General features: G+C 44.4%; 1 protein-coding gene across 2 annotated transcripts in view; it reads left to right on the top strand.

Annotated features, from left to right (window-relative positions):
• RNMT (RNA guanine-7 methyltransferase) overlaps positions 1-17956 on the top strand; it is a 152161-nt gene that overhangs the window by 32845 nt on the left and 101360 nt on the right. For both annotated transcript variants that reach the window (XM_086965559.1, XM_086965558.1), the window contains one exon: positions 6302-6417. In XM_086965559.1, the coding sequence (XP_086821685.1) occupies positions 6302-6417 (116 nt within the window). The remainder of the gene's footprint in view (positions 1-6301; positions 6418-17956) is intronic.

Raw genomic sequence — 17956 nt, 5'->3', positions numbered from 1 at the left:
CTCCTCCCCTAGGATGGGCCAGTGCTCGAAGAGGAAGCTTCAATGGCCTGCTGCCTTTGTAAAGCAACCCCCAGCCTCTGCTACTAACAGCAGATGGCAGTCCCCGGTTTACATCCCTACTTTGGGTGGGAAAACCAAGGACGGCTAGGAGGTGTACCCACATTTGCCAACTCCACCCCTCCAGTGGAGGAGACTGAAGATGAAGGGATCCCTCCAATCGGGGCTATACTTATGGCCCTCCCCCAGGAGGGTGGTATAATAGAGTGTGTAGTCACCCCAAGTGAGGTGCCCATTGACCCTACCTAGTGCTTCCCTAAAACGTCTCCTAAATCTAGTATTTAGGAGGCTTCCTCAGACCCTGAAATCAGAACTGCAACGACTGAAGAAGAAAGAAAGCGACCCTACAGAGAAGCCTGAAGTCAACTGCTTTGGCCCTGTCTTGCAGTAAGCGACCTCTGAAACCATGGGATGACTGCTACCTTCGAAAAAGGCTCAAATCCCCCATGGATAGTGGACCTGTCCAAAAGATTCTAACTCCAAGAACTCCGGATCCCTGCAGAAATGCGATGCCTACACCACTCTGCACCCAACGCCCACGGCCCGAGTCCGAGTGGCCCACCGACACAATAAAGTCTCCTCAGCAATCCTAACCTCAAGTCTAGAGTTGGCTGACTGCTTCTGACCTCCATGTAGATGCCTGCAGCCTGAATCCAAAAGCTCCCCTTGGCCGCGACTGGCTCTGATAAGAAGACTCTGATGTCGAAAGGCACCCCTGCACCCGAAGCGTCTGGGCCTTGATGAGCTGATCCGATGGTGCCCTACATCTTTACTCACCTTTGCTGTAGTTGGTCTTCGTATTGCGACCTCCTGTGTGACGCCTGCAGCCTGTTTGTCAAAACAAGGAACTCCATTGAAAAGCATTAGGCGCCCGCCGCTGATTTGGCATCGCGCACCCGGCTGCCCCTGTGCCGCTGGTGGTGTAGGTTTGTTGCTGCTTTGTTTTCAACCCCCCCCCCCCTTTTCCCCCCTTTGTGCTTGTGTTAACCCCCTAAGCTTGGCCCCTGCAACCGATTTACCTACCTGCAAGTAGTGTGGCTTCAAGCACCCCCTGTCTCCATTGAAACGCATGGGGCCGAACTCTGATTTTGACCTCTGCACCCGACCACCCTAGTGCCGCTGGTGGTGCAGTTTTAGTACTCATCTTACCCACTGCTGGCTTTTGGTTCCGAAGACTGGAACTGTAAGTTGCATACAAACTTTTTAAACCGCATAATGCTTTCCTTCATTGGATAACATTGAACCGTTAGGAAATTGCACTAAGTGTTGACTTTTAAAAGTGAAAAGTATTTGTAATTGACGATGTACTTAGCTTTTTACGAAGATCTTCGTCTTAAAATAAAATACAAGCAGTTTATTTTTCTAAAATTGGTGTGGATCTCCTTCTTGAGTCGTGTACCAGTTATTGAGCATCTGTGTGTAATAAATGTCTTGCATTCCTCTGTGCTAGATGTAAGACTGCTCTACTGCTCTACCACACTTCCACAAAAAGAGCATTTTTTGTTTACATTGAGCCCTGTACACTTCTGGGGTAATCTCTGGACTCTGAGCACTGTGTAACCACCTGTTGGTATACTATGTTCTGAGCCAGCTTCCTACAGAGAACAATTGTACAGTTTTGGAATGAGCTCTGGATCTGATTAGCCGAAACCGAGTGCACTTTCAGTCGAAATCACATCATCTACCAGGCAAAAAGTGGGGGTGACCAAGTCGAGAAGCATTTGCAATTCAAAGGTCTCGCATTACTGAAAGTTTGAGCTAATGGCATTGCAAATAATGTTTGTTCCTTTTTTTGTTGTTGTTAGAAATATCCCAGCAGTAGCATAAGTAAGGGCGCAGAACCTTATGTGGCCAATAGAGGTCCCTTTACAACTCCACAGGGACACCTTGTAACCGCCTGTGGTATGGCACCCTTTTCTTGCTTCGTGGATTTTATTTTATTACTTATGTTACTGCTGGTATATTTTTTAACAGAAAAAGAAACCTTACAAACAGGAAAGCTTTTTCCTAAAAAAAATTATAATATTTATGGAGTGCATCTAGAATACACTGTACTGTATACATTAATGCCACTATATGTCATGTTGTGATCATAGGAGCATGATGCTGTAATGCCAACGTATGTACAGTTCTTACAAAGTTAAAATGTGTGTAGCCCATTGTTCAACTATGTAGCGCATAACCATGTAGAGTGTTACAGAGTGACATCACCATCAAAATCACAAGGGCCCGTGTTACCAGTGCGGTGCACCATAATATGCACACTTAGGGATGTTCAGTCAATAGTAATAACGTCAGGCTTACATTGATTAAAGCGATGAGTGTAGTGTAACTTCCAAATAATAGAAATGTATCTTAAAGTTCGGTTCCTACAGGATCAACCTACCCTTTACAAGGATACTCAAGGTCTCTTCAATTATGTTGGCAGTGTAGACCACAGCTGGTAACATGGTTGCTACGGACATTAAAGTTACTAGGTGTGGCCTCGTAGCACTATAAATGACAGGTGCTATTTCATACTTTGGGGAGACTGCAAGCGGTGTGCTGCGCCCCAACAATTTCTTTAATAATTAATCCGAAAACGGTTAGCATATCAGACAAAAAATTAAGAAATGTTCAAAATCTACACACGTACACGAGAGAATGTTCAGCATCGCACCCGATACTTTCAGTCCTCAAACCAAACTTTTAATATGCTACAAATAAGATGATTAAAAATCGGAAACCCTTTCAGCTTCCTGAAGCAATAAGAAGTGTTTGAAAGCCATGAGGGAGAAAGAACAAGAGAGGGATAACTTTCAAATCAATGAGGGGCTCCTGTGATGCCGATCCTATGACAATAAAACATGTCAAAATTACACATTTCATTAGAGAGTTTGCTTACCGTGTTGCCACTATAGTAGCAAATCAAAGAATTTCCGCCCATTCTTCGGGATTGTGTATGCACAATACATGGTCTCATGTGCTTTTTTGCTCCTCCTCAGTACCACTCTAGCAACTTTTATTTCAAACTCGCTGTCCCTTTTTTCATAACAATTTCTTCAGTTGCATTTTCCCATATTGCCAGACCAAGCATGGAGACTATGCAAAGCAGGGAGAAACCCTTCCTGACAGTGTGTGCGGAGGGCAGTGGATGAGGGTGGGAAGAGGGGCAGAGAGAGGAGGTGGCTTATGGCTCTTCTGTCACACAATTTTCCGCGTAGCGAAGCTGGAAAGCGCCCCAGCCACTGGATCTAAGTCCGTAATTCCTAACGCATACACGGGCGCTTTAACTTTTCCATCGAGGCCGGCTTTCATTATCCGATCTGCCTATAGGAATCCTCTGCTTTTGTGCTTCTTCCCCCTTAAAATTTCCACTCCACTCCCTTGGGTTTAAAAAGTGGAACCGGGTCCATCATTGAGCTCCGCTATCTGTCTCTGCTGCAGGCTAGTTCCCAGCAGTGTACGCAGCTGCCTGAGAACTCAGTTCGGGTAGAGGAAGGGGGTGGGCGTCTCTGACCTCCTCAGAAAGAGAGTGGGCCAGGGGCTGCTCTTTCTGAGGGCCCGACCAACATCCTCCGAAATAAAACACTAACACTGCAAAGCTGCTAAAAGCCCGGGGCGCTGTGAGGAAAGCGCATTCTAGTCAAGCTCAGTTTGGGCTGTGCAGAAACGGCAAGATGACATGAAAAAGAAAAGCCAGCCTGGCAGAAAATAGCGACCCCCGCTGCATCCTAGACATGCCAGCTCCTCACAGCTGGCAGAGGGACTTACACACCTGCATGCATGTTTCAACGGACCAACTTTGTTTATATTCACACTCCAAGATGATTATGAACACATCCTTCTAGGCAAGTGTGTAATTTCTCCACAAAGATACAATTCCTGTCTGTAGCAGTGGTGCTGTAAGAGTTAATATGGCCAATTGGTATAAATTTAAAACAGTAAGAAAAATTCCAGACTTTGAATCTCGAGTGGGAGGGAGATGCAGTAACCGTATGAGTGAACGTGACCCCAACATAAAACAAGCAGCTGAGCCGGCTGCATGCTGCCATTCGTGCATGAAATATAAACATTCAGACAAGTGTTATCTGCGTGCCTCGGACACGCTTGCTCCGGTTCACGCTCCTCCAAAAAACAAGCATTTGCAATGCAAGAGGACTCGCATTTACGCGAGACCTATTGCATTGCAAACGGGAGTGCGGGGGCAGGGGAGCGAGAAGGCATGAGAGAAAAAATAGTGCTCACAATCTAAATAACACATACCATTCAACACTCTAAGTAAAGGGGCCAGTAGCCATGGAAGGATACAAATGACAACATGGCCATAATAAGGCGGGACTAAAAAGCCTCGTAATCAATCAGAGGGCAGCATTTACGAATGTCAATGGCACAGGACAATTAAAAACTTGGGCTGAGAGTGGGCGGAGCTTCCACTCCATAGTAGATATTTGCATGCCTCACAAAGCGAGCAGCGCATGCGCGCTGCCGCTATAGGCTCGACCTAAAAAGGGGCAATTTCCTACACTATATTTTACTACTTAAGCAGTCACAAGGGCAATGGTTTGAATGGTGCACCAGGTGCTGTGATACACGGACCAAAAGCTCTAGGAAACATACTGAACTCAGATTATTGCTATATGTTTCTACTAAACATGCAGTTACTAGTGCAGTTACCTTGCAGGCACTAGCTCCATGGTTTGAATGGTGCAGGTGTACAGGGGCCAAAAGCTCTAGTAACCACACTGAACATTGTTTATTGCTATGGTGTACTACTAAACTAGCAGTCGAGTGCTTTTTTGGTTCTTTTGTAACCATTCCACCCTAAGTAACACGTAGCCAAAAGCATCACTGCAGTAAAAGCTGTAACCTACCTACAACATATGTTACATTCAGCACATTTATATGGTACATTTTCACAGTCCTAAAATGTTTCTGAAACTGGACACACTAGCACCTTGGCTAGGGCATTGTCTTTTGTATAACTTTAGAACTCAGCCATTGTTAACACTATATAAATACTCATAACTTCACATATGGCATTCCATACCAAGCATTGGCAAAGAATAGGTCTCACCTATGCGAGGTCTATTGGCTTTGTCAATGTTTTCTTTAGCCATATTATGCAGCAGCACTAGCTTCAGTGCAGCATAACTGAAAATAAAAAGCGCTATAACGTTAGATAATGCTGGCTGTGTCATACAACTTTTTTTACATTACTTTCAGTCATTGCAACATAGCTAAAAAACATTAGCAAAGCCAATAATCTCTCATAGGCAAGACCTATTCGCTTTCAGTGCTTATTTTTTCTTGCATCTTCGAATGCTTGTTTTGCAGCACCCATAAATCTGGCATGAGTCCTATGGATGGGTTCAGGCATCAACAGCTGTGGTCTTTAAATATATTTACTAAAACTGTCATCATTCCCAACTTCATTGTCCAAATATCTAAGTTTACATATTGTTCTTCACTTTAATCGCAAATAATGAAAATTCAGTTAATCTGCCGTTTGTCTATACAAGTGGAGCTCTGCCTAGTTATCAGCACTCTTTAATAAATCATATGTTAGACTTTTTTTATCATGATTACCATCTTGGTGCCCTAAATTTATCATCCTTGTTGAGCTCTACTGCTTTAACACACTATTTCTATCTTTTATGCTGATTATTTTGCTGTTTGACACATTTGTCTCTACAGTATATTGCCTTGATTATTTAGTAAATCGACAAGATGTACTGCTGCACTGTACCAGTGTTTCTGCAGTCCACTTTCATGAGTGATCTTGTCTGATTATGTAACATGGACATAGATCAGCAACACTGTTAGTGATTGGAACAGGTGACATAGTGCTAAATAAAGACTAAATAATAATTTGTGAAGAACAAGCAATGGTTGAACTGGGGAACAAAAGTGTAAACACGAGCCGGGTTTAGGTTGAGTTCCGCGTTGTGTCTTTGTCCCATCGTAGGTCTGTGATCAGTCTCTCAGTCTCTGCATGATAGTAGACCAGACCTATTGATAAGCACAGTCTTGTATAGCACCGATGTTTCAACTGAATCAACTCCATCCACTTTTTGACATGGAGGAGTGTTCGAAGGCAAAATTAAGAAAGGTGAGTTTTTAGTTATTTTTCTGAAGGAGCAGTTGTTTGTTCTGTGTCGGGGATACTTGGAGTGGGAAGTGATTTTTATTTTTTTGAACTGAACTGTCTAATCCTTCTTGCTAACGTTAAAATGAAAAAAGTATGCGCATTTTCTATTGGCAGATATTGCGGATGTGTCAGTGCAGCAGTGCAAGCAGCGGTATCTTGATATGAAAAGCCGATGTCGTTCCAATGAAATTATATTCAATGCAGAATTTGTGACAGCCGATTCTACCAAGGTACAGTGAGTCCAGCTGTAAGTTCTGTTGAACTTCGTGTTTATGGACTTTGAAATTATTAATACTCCTCTGTTTTGACAGGATAAACAGTCTGCCAAATTGTAAAACACACCCATCATATATGTTGGGCAGGTGCATAGCTTGTTCTGTACCAACTTCACCAATGCGTTAGTTTTTAGTCACAGGACGATAGGTGTTTTTTTTTTTTTTTACTTTGCTTTGCATTTCAGGCTATACCTTCACCTGATGAAATCCTATAGATTTTGCGAGGCATGCTTGAGCAATTTACCTGACTTATTCGCTCTACCTAAGAGTAATGTGAGCAGTCCTGAATGGGAAGCAAGCTATATTTTTTTTTTTATATATATATATATATATCTCCACACAAATATAATTTTTCGTATGTGCACAATATATATATTTTTTAACTTAAGCAGAAGTGCCCAACATATCTTTTCCATAACTGTGGCATATTAGATGGTTAGCACTCGTCTTAAAATTATCATGTATTTGTAAATGGGAAGGATGTGCTAAACAAAGTGCTTTCTCTCTTGTTTCTGTAACTAGCCACGCAAATAATCACTGAAGGAGTAGTTCAACATACCATGGGTTAGTAGGTCCGGTTAGGCAATATTTGCTTACGTTTTTATAAAATGTTGACAATGCAGTAACTTGTCTGACTGCAAAAACATGAACTTTTAAAGATACAGGGCCTTCTTTACAGTTTGGCAGACAAGTTGCTCTGTCATAAACATGATGGATATTCCATCCGCTTTATTACAAGTGCCATAGGATATAATGTACTTGTAATAAGGTGGACAGGGTAAACAGTCTGCCAAATTGTAAATCACACCCATCGTATATGTTGGGCAGGTGCATAGCTTGTTCTGTTAATTTTACTTAAACCTCAGTCCTAGTTCTTGTTGGAGTGTTACAGTAAATCTGTGTGGAATGAAATAAAATCTCAACTCATGTGGCTAAATGCATAAAGTTTAAAATCTAGCCACTCTCCAGGCACTCAATTAATTTTGTCATTGCTATATATATTTGTATTGCACTGAACGAAGCTTTTCAGACTTGTTGGCTCCTAAATGTGTTATACGATGAACACTTTCTAGCCACAAACTAAAATCAAAAATATTGAACACAGTGGGCTTTCCCATATTTGCTTGAAAAGTCAGTCATATATTACATGCAGCATTCATTAAGGATCTGACTTTTCCTATGCCGTGAATTTCTAAGGGATTAGGAGGGGGCCTTAAATCCTTTCGCTGCTTGGTGCCAACAACCGCCACCCCTCTAAACCTTTGTTTGCCTATTTGGGATGGTTCTCGCTTAGGCCTCCATAACCTTTTTCCACATAACTATCCACACCAATTTTACGTAATTGTTTCCCAACATCTTTGGAATTGCAATGGTACCTGGAGGGAACCGAGAAATTAACCAAAATATAGCTACACTTTTTTTGGGGGGGGGGTGTGTTTATGGAAAAAAGTGCAACTGAAGAAAGCATCTACCTGCAAATGGCATCAACAAAAGGTTTGCTGTGCTAAAATCCTCATCTTCCCAGCTTTCAGGAACAGACAGACCTGATTCAGAAAGCCAAATTGTTTACCACAATTTGCCATTTTACTCGGAGAAAGCCTATTTGTCCTGTTTTTTGTGCTTTCAATCTCCTTCCAGTTTGTGGTGAAAATTAATGTGAAACCCATGGTGGATCCCAGAAAGCTATACATTTCTGAAAACTTAAAAAAATTCTGACTTCAGAAAGAGGTCAATTGTGTAGATCCTTCAAGGTTTACTATAGAAAGTGACAGTTGAAGTTCATTTATTTTTATTAAGTTGAAAATAAATACAGCTGTTTTGTGTCTAAGTTATCATATGTAACTTCTTACTATGGCAGATTTTCGAACACAATATACAGTTAAACCCACTGGACCCTTCTGGTTGTGGGGATGACCCTTCTGGTTGTGGGGATGAATAGGGTTTGCAGGTTCTCCAAGAACCAGAGGTACCCAGAGTCAACAACCAAGCTGCACCTTACAATGATTTTACATAGTGTACTGACTATGCAGCAATTCATATGGTAAATTATAAAGTATAGAAAATTGGGATGAATAAAAACTCTGTATTTCTGAAATGTACACCAGATACTGAGTAGTGGTTGTTTGCGCATCTCTGAATTGAGTACATGGCCTGTTTCAGAGGGCATTTTGTAAAATGTCTTCTTTATTACACACTTGCTTACATTTGAAAGGCACAAACTTAGAGATATTCGATTGATAATAACAAATGTTCTGTTTTTTTTATTTTTTTTAGTCCCACATGTCTCCCTATATAAATTGTACCCCACTAGTGGGTGGGCCTTGTGCCTGCGACACAAAACACCCCAAACGTATTTCGTCCCGCAAAATCCATTTTGTTTTTTTTTTTAAAACAAGGCGGCTAGCTGGGGAGTTTGGGCTCCAGCTCAGGCGGGACCTAGGGAAAGCGATGAAACCAGCACATCTTTTTTTACCAGAAACCCTTTCTAATTGCAAACTTTGCCTAAAAACACATTTTTCTTGCATTTATGTGAAGAAAAGTCTTGGAATCTGCAGGGACCCACAAATCTCCTACCAACCAGTTATCCCCCAAGTCTCTAGCACATTCTTAATAAACTATACCCCCAGGGGGGGTGTAACTTTCGTAGCTCTCACCAGGTTTTTTTTTTACGCAGAATACAGTGCAACGCTCAAACTGTGCATAAAAAGACCTATTTTCCTTGCATTTCTGTTAGTCCTGGGCTCTGCATGGAACCCCAAATTTCCTAGCACCCAGTGTTTCCCCAAGTCTCCCAAGAAAAACGGTACCTGTTGTGCAAGTCTACTGAGAAAAACAGTACCTCACTTGTGTGAGTGGGCCAAGTGCCTGCGACAGGGAAGGACCCGAAATGTATTGTGGAGACATCAAAATAAACTATTACAAAAACAACCTGGCTTTGCAAGGGAGGCACCTCGATTTTTGGTCCCGGGTTCTGTGGCCATCTAAGAAAACCACCAAAGTCTGTGGCCATCTAAGAAAACCACCAAACTCAGACATTTCTGGAAACTAGCCACCCAGGGGAGTCCAGGGTCGTTTCGCTTTCGTGGATCCCTAATGATTTCTTACCCAGAATCCCCTATAAGCCTCAAATTTAGCTAAAAACTCAGACCTTCCTCACATTTCTGTGCTGTAGGATCACCAGGCCGGCAGAAATGTTCTACCACCCAGCTTTCCCCCAGGTCTCCTGATAAAAATGATACCTCATTTGTGTGGGTGGGTGGGTATGTGAAGCTGGCTCTGTATATGGTATACCAATAATTTTGTTATATCGTGCACAGAGTCCAGAGATACCCCCCAGAAGTATGCAGGGCTCGATGTAAACCCAAAGTGCTCTGTTTGTGGCAGTGTGGTCGAGCTGCCTTACTTACTCTGGTTCAGTTTTCAGTGCCATGAAGATATCACTAATGTTAATGAAATGGCTCAGTCGGCTCCATCAAAACCATTTCCAGCTGATCTCTTTAGCAACATCCTCTTAAAGAGCTCTTCAGCTTGCCCCACCAAAGCATACACAGCCACTTGTTGGCTACAAGAAGTGTTCAAATGGCCTATGTGAAACTGATTGTAAAGCCACATTACCTTGAATTCGCCAATCTTTCTAACTACTAACCTATATTCAGTGGCTCATTCTTTGGGTAAATAGTGCTATTTGTAGAAAAAAAGAATCTTCTCATACTTTCAAACTGTCTTCTTACAAGACCAGCATGGAAGCTGCTTTACCTGCCAAATGGGATTATCTTCAAACTACTGTTGACTCAATGAAGTAATAGTATTGTTATTAGTTATTTTTTATGTGTTTTATACTGTCCATTGCCATAAAGTGGTACAGGACATTCGTGTGCAAGGAACTGGATAGTTCCCTTTACTGACAGAGCCCCCATAATTTCAGTTCCTCATTTCTATGCACAATTCAATTAAATCTCTAGGGTACCTCAAGGCTCGCCCAGTCCCCTCCTCCTCATAGCTATTTTTCTTCTCCCTCTGCCTCACTCCATGTGCGGGAGTCTAAAATTAATAATGACACAAAGCAGTCTGGTTATAAGTGTAGCTTTTTCATTCAACAGCTGTGAGGAGCCAAGTTCCAGGGTGGACTTGCTCACGTTACGGAAGTTAACTTGAGGAATTACAGTACACATTGTTAAACTGGTCAAATTAAACACAGCTCAGTGCAACAGTATGTAGTTTATAATCCTTTACCCACTCATTAATCATAATAAAATCTTCGGCTATAAATGGGCATTGATTTATGAATTCAGCAAATGAAGCATAGCATCAGCTTGTCACAAACAGCTGTGACAATTTAATTTCTCAAAGTCCTGCAGTTACAGCAAAAGTGCAGACAGTTCAAGTTCACGTAGAGGCTAGCAGGCCTGTACACCTTCAGGCGGCTTGCTCCTATTGAGTGTGGCAAAATGAAATTTGAATTAAAATGGATTTCACACATAGCCTCCTATGCCAAGGACAATTCCCTCAGATCTCTATATCTAAGCCATTTTTGTCACTTAGGGTAGAATCATTGTTTCATGTTGAACAAAACCAACTCTTACTGGAGCTGCTTGTCAGTGGTTTTGTAATCTACTTTTTGGTTTCCAGCAGTGCAGTCTGTTCTAGATGCAGCAAATGGAGATGATTGGAATTTTAGCCTTGTGCTTAAATTTGGCATTGCGGATTATCCAGTCCATTTGTATTCAGTTGACGCTTGTCTTGGGAAATCTCTTCTGTTGCGTTTGTGCCTTGGGTGAACTATTATCTAACTGTTAATTGGTTAACGTTTCGGAGCTAGATAACCTCAAATGTTCAGTGGCTCTTTTAGCCTGTAAACTGCAGGCAGGACATCCGTTCGGGGGAAGTTTAAATAACTCTGTTCAGTTATGATAAATTGTGTTCTTCTTTTATACGGCAGGCCTCGAAAAATCAGAACTTAATTAGACTTTCAGGACTAGTCACTTAAATAATCTACTCCACCTAATTATAATCTTCTTGATCCATAAACTGGTTTCAAATTATGTGATACTGGGCAAATATTCAAATTCATTGAGCCGCCTTCATCACATATGGGATCACCTTCAGATATGCGAGTTCAGCATATGTGCTGTACAAAAACACATTTGTTTGATTCAATTGACTAAACTTTATCTCCTTTTAAAATGCAAATCCAGCCACATATAAGTTACATATGATCACTGACTTTCCTCTTAGTTCATTAACCGCGTTGTCATAAGGTCGGATGCAGGAATGTTTCTCAAATCATGTTTAAAACTATCACTTTTAATAAATGCATACCTGAAGCATGAAATGGTAGCACACATTTGCAATCAGTAGATTTTCCATTGAAACGGCCACAACACTTCCCAACGACATGTGGTTTTACTGTTAATACTATATTGTGCACAATGTTTGGAAACCGAGTTTCTGCAAATATTAGTCATTTGCTTATTTCTGAGTCTTTGTTTGCATCACGCTTCTAAATTGCAAACACATTTCTTTTTTAACTCGGTCTTACAGCCTATGGTTTCACATCGATTGTCAGATTGACAAAAACTTCTAACTGTAATAAGAGAAAAAAACAAAAAAACATTTTCCAGGATTGAGCAACAGTTTGTAAAAAGACAAACCGAAATATGACCTCTGTCCTTGATCACATTAAAAATGTGCCACGATAAAAACGGGATTTATAGGCATCTTTATTGCTTATTCACTTTCTGAATGAACAGAACACCTGCTCCTTCCAGCGTAGATTTACTCGCTAGAAAAGTCGAATAGGTGCTAAAAATAGCTTGACCTGATAAAATCTGACTCGCCATAGCGAGTGGGCGAGTAGATTTTTCGAAGGCCTATAATATTTGGGGACATGCTTTTGTTTGCTTCCCTCAGCATATAGAATGGAGTATCACAGCATCAGGCGATGTTCAAAATTAGCCATTTAACTCTCCTTTAAACCTATGTTTCATGTCTCTCTTTTCATACTAAGTGTAAGAAGCTGGATTTGTATATACTATACCAAAGTAAGGTATAGTGTGCATAGAGTCCAGGAAGTCCCCAGAGGTATAGGAGAGGCTAAATTAGGTAAGTACTAACATCTCTCCTTGTGGTAGTGTGGGCGAGCAGTTGGGCTTATCCAGAGGGTGTTCCTAATCATTTAATGTTTTCGCTCAATCAAGACTGAGGGCAAACTCTCAGAGACTGAATCCAGACCAATTGGGTAAGTATAAAAAAGGTATAATTATAATTTATTTCTAGAACCAAGCTGGACTTGGTACAGGTAGGAATAATATACTTTTTAATTGTAAACCTGTACACAAATGCTATTGATGATGGCTTTAAAATTGTTATAGGTTAGAATGGTTTTAAAAAGCAGGTTGTTACCCAGTAATTACTTTTTAGAATACTTTTTGATTACTTTCAGATTTCATTGATTACTGGGGTGGTATGCCTAGATACCACTACTAAGAATCTCGCGAAACAAGGTAAGTAAGACTTTTCTTGGGTTGAGTTATAGTGACTATTTTTCCCCATACAAAACAACAATTCAACACTTAAAACTTTTTAGGCCCAAAATCTTATAACATGGGTTCCTATGGGGAAAAAATCGGTTTCACAGGTAAGGTGACGTCTTGCAAGTGAGAGTTTTGGTGGTGTGGACCAAGGTTCCCCAAGGTCTAGGTAGGCACTCAAGGTACACCACCAGCGGCACTGGGACGACTGGGTGCAGAGTGCAGGGGTCCAATCCAATGTTAACCATGGGGCTAAGTGGGCATTCGGTTAGGGACTGCTTACGAGCAGGCCACTCTGGTGTGGGAAGCAAAGCTCCTGTGGTTAAGGTCAGCACTGCAGGGGCCAATAATCAGCAAAGGAGCTGCACCACCAGTGGCACTGGGGTGGCCGGGTGCCAAGATGACGTTGGGGACCATTTGATTGTCAATAGGGACCTTCGGTTCTGGAAAGTTTCTGAAGGCGACCAGCGGGTAGAGAGGTAAGTTGGGTCCTTGGGGGATGCCTGGACACTGTTGGTTGGGCCATTCAAGGCATGGGGCATCGGGTGAAGGGGTGTCTTTTGCCATCTGATTTCTTTACCAGTTCCTGTCGTTGGGGCTGCAGGCATTGTCTTAAAGCTTGAAGTAGGTCGGGGATCACCAGATCACAGGTCAGGATAGCTGTGGAGACCTCCTCGTGGTGTTGGACCGTGGGCGTCGGGTGCAAAGTGGTGCAGTCACCAAAATCCAGATTCTTGTCTTGGAGTCTTTAGCTTGAGCAAATCCGGTGCTCACAAGAGATAGAGTTCTCAAGATGAGTGCAAGGCTGGACCCGCTGGTTTCTTCGCTGTAGGCAGGTCGGAGTCGGGATAGGCCAGTAGGGCATGGGCCAAAGCATTAGGTGTCCTCTTCTTCCTGGGTCAGCACAGCTCTTTGGTCCTTCCTTCTTTCTTCTTCGAATCTGATGAGGCAAGGTTTGCCCCAAATACTACATTTAGGTACGGTTAAAGGAGTGTGCAGTCTGGACCAATGGGTCCCTTCTGTGGGCTGAGTACACCCCCTATTATGCCACCCTCCAGTGGGAGGGGGCATGAGCCTCTCTCTAATTATCTGAGTCCCGTCATCTCCAAGATGGAGGCAACTGAGATGTGTTCTTCGCCTCGTCTCCCCCACCTGCGGGGTGGGTTTGGGAAAGGTGAGCACACCTCTCTTCCTGGCTTGGGTTTCCTGCCAATTTTCGCGCTAAGTGGGGGTAGACCGGAGGGAGACGGTTGCTGGGGAATACAAAAGGCAGGAACATCTCCCAAAGGCAGCAGGCCTTTGAAGCTCCCCCTTCTTGCACCCAGCCCATCCTGGGGGAGAAGGCATTACACCTCTGCCTCGGATGGGCTTTGTTTTTGGGCCTCAGAGAGCAGAGGCTCCCCAAGCAGGGGTCCAGAAACCTGTCTGGTGGTGGCAAAAGGCAGGCAGCCATTCCGGAACCACACCAGGGCTAGTCAATTATCAGGGGGCATCTCTAAGATGCACTCTGGAGTGCATTTTATATTAAATCCCACACTTATCAGTGTGGGTTTAAAGGGCTGAGAAGGTTGCTACCAAACTTCCCAGTGTTTAGTAAAGCCATGGAGTTCGTAATGACTAACTCCCAGACAATATACTCTTCTTGGCTATAGTACACTTACTATGTCTAAGAATGGACTGAGACACTTTAGGGATAGAGGGCTCAGGTCACTGTACCATCACCTGAGAGCTAGTGCACCCTACTAGAGGGGTGACTTACCTAGGCCTCAGGCAGTGGGTTGCAGGCCACTTTACTTTTCTCTGCACCAAAACACGCAGCCTACTATAGCAGGGTGTGGGTGTTAAGGTACAGGCCCTCTAAGGGTGGCAATGTAGGGGCTGGAGCCCTTAGAGGCCTTACCTGGTCACAGTGGCCTTTGTATCCATGGTACCTTTTACAAGCAACTAATCTGTGGCCAGAGATTTGCCAATTGTGGGTACAAAGGTACAGTCTTGGGAAAGAAAAGTCTCAGGGAACCTGTTTGGCAGGGACGCAGGGCACATCAAGTCATGTTGTATCAGATGTCCGTCAAAAAGTGGGGGATAACCATGCAAAAAAGGCACTTGCCTACACTAAGGAAATGAGATTGTGTGTCTTATTTTAGTTAGATCAATTATTTGCCACATGCTGTTCATAGGTAACTTGGTAATTCAGTGAAGTTTGAGGCAAGTGTGGGAGCGTTTTTGTAGCAAGGAAAATATGCACAAACGAGTTAAGGGTGTGGGAAAGTGCCATCTTTCTTGCATTGGTATGCCCCCACTTTTTTCTGACTGCTGATGTGCTTTGACTGAGTGTGCCCTGGGCTCCTGCCAACCAGGTACCCGTGGCCTGTGTTCCTTCCCTAAAACTGTGTTGAAACAAAAAACCAATTGACTTCTCTGGCCACCTGTCCGCCCCTAGTAAATGGTACCCTAGGTAGCCAGGGCATGGTGACCAGAGAAGACCCCTAAGGACTGCAGAACTTATTGTGCCACCCTTAGGGGCCCTGTACCCTGGCACCCACACACTGCCTTTGCAGGCTGAGTGCCTAAGTACAGAACTAAACAAAGAGTCGACATAGCACACATCCCTGTGTGCCATGCCCACCGACCCACTGCCCTGGCATACATCAGTCACCCCTCAAGCTGGGTGCCCTGTGCCAGTGGTGTGAGCACAGGTGCATGAGCCCAGTGCCCCTACAGTACCCAGGGCCATTCCTGGGCACTGTAAGTGCAGTGATGCCATTAAGAGTATATGGTGTTGGGAGGTCAACATTACGAACTCCACAGCACCATACTGTCTACACTGAAGACTGACAAGTTTGGTATCCAACTTCTCAGCACATTAAATCCACACTGATGCCATTGTGAGATTTAATGAAAAATGCAACACAGAGGGCATCTTAGAGATGCCCCTTGAAACCTAACCAAAATCCACTTCTGGACCGAGAGGCTGCCTAGGCTGCCACACAGCAGACATGTTGCTGGACCCTGGGTGGAGAGCCCAGCTCTCCTGGGCCTGCAACAATGCACATCCTGGGCGAGGTGCTAGGTCTCCTCCCCCAGGATGGGCAGGGGGAAGCTTCAAAGGCCTGCCACCTCTGTGAGCTTCTCCAGACCATTTGCTGTACCCAGCAATTGGCCCCCACCAGTCCTGACCCCCACTTTGGCGGAAAGACTGGTGGGAAAAACTACGTCAGGAAGGGGGGTGTGCCAACCCCACCCCTCAGGTGGGGAGACAAGGTGAAGCACGACACCGGGCTCCGGTCATCTTGAAGATGGGGAGCCCTGCCCAATCACAGCTAGGCTCCTGCCACCCCCCCCCCCCTCCCACAGGAGAGGAGCAGGCTAGGGCTATTGGTCCCTGCCCTTGCCCTACCTGTAACGCCCCTAAATGTATTTAGGGGCTCTCTGAACCTTCCTTCCTTCCGATCCCGATAAGAAAAGAAGAAAGAAGATCAAGAGGAAGAAAACCCGCAGTGCAGCTGCTAACAACAGGATGACAACATCTGACTTGGCCTCAGCCCTACCGGCCTGTCAATCCTGGAACCTGCTCCTGCCTAAACCCCGGCGACTCCTGCGGACAGCAACCTTGGGACACCCAGAGGACCTGCCGGCCTTGACCCTCTTAAAGTCTGGGACTCCCATCAGCAGAGGCTCTGCTGCAACAACCCCCCTGGTGCCAGCCAGGAAGCTCCGGACCAGCCCACTCTGCACCCGCCGAGCCCGGCCCGTGCCAGAGTGATCCAAGACCAGGAGGACGTCCCCCCGGCCACTGGGACCCGAAGTCCAGTGCCCAAAGACCCTCCTCGACCAACCAGACGACGCCTGCAGATTCAGAACCAGGCCCCCCCCCCCAACCGCGACCACTGAGGGTAAGCTTTTCCAACACCACGGCACCCGGCGCCCTGCAACTCCCTGCGCCTTCCTTTGGGGTACCTAACTGTGCTCCAAGGTCCCAACTTACCTCTCGAAGTGGTGGTCGTCCCTGAAGAGTCTACGTTCCTGAGCCTGCAGCCTTTGTTCATGTTTTACCTTTCCAGTTGAATAACATTGAGCGCCCGACGGCTCAAAAGCACCCTGCACCCAGCCGCCCGAGTGCCACTGGCCGTGCCACCTTTGTCCTATCCTACTTTCCCCTTTGCCCTGAGCAAGTGACCAGGAGCTCAGCTCCCACTGCCGCGTGGCCTTCTAGCCAGCAGCCACCAACCTGAGCCCCCCTGCCCCTCATTGGATAACATTGGGCCTAACTACCTCTGCACCCGGCCGCCCCTGTGCAGTGAGGGTGAACTAACTGTACCTGACCCTGGGTGACCCCTGAGTCTATGCCCAGAACCTTAACTTCGGTACAAAAGGGGGTGGTAATGGACGGAGCATCTGAACCAATCAAACACTCACACCCAGTCAAAAGATCTGGGTTTAATCCATCACCGTTCTTTAGCCCACTCTGCCACCCCAGTTCAGACATGGCTATATGCAAATCAGTCTGACCCTGTGCCTCATGGGAACAGTCCAGCCCGAACTACCTTAACTTCATCAGCAGTGTACTCACCTGGAGACCGGTCACACACTTACCTGCCATTGGATAACATTGACTGTTTTGACCCGAAAAAATCTTCCAAGTGTCTACTTTTGAAACCTTAAAATATTCATATAAAATCAACCGAATTCCGAAGTACTCACCTGTGATCAGGAGAGAAGCCAGTACTGTACCTTGTAGCCCAATACTGAACCGCAAAAGTAATCCTGTATCTGGTTTACTAGTAACCTGTATTTTCCCCATAGGAATGCATTGTCTGCTTTTCTATGAAATTTCTTCTTAGTGTCTACTTTTGAAAACAAGAAATATTCTTTAAAAATCATACAAAATACTGAAACGTAATTACTTACCTGGTTTAAGTTGAGACCCCAGTGCTGGACCTAAGAGCCCAGTACTGGATTACAGA

This window comes from Lissotriton vulgaris, chromosome 4_1 (genome assembly GCF_964263255.1).
Source record: "Lissotriton vulgaris chromosome 4_1, aLisVul1.2, whole genome shotgun sequence".
NCBI lineage: Eukaryota > Metazoa > Chordata > Amphibia > Caudata > Salamandridae > Lissotriton > Lissotriton vulgaris.
The sequence above is the reverse complement of the archived record's forward strand: the minus strand, read 5'-3'. Positions and strand labels throughout refer to the sequence as shown.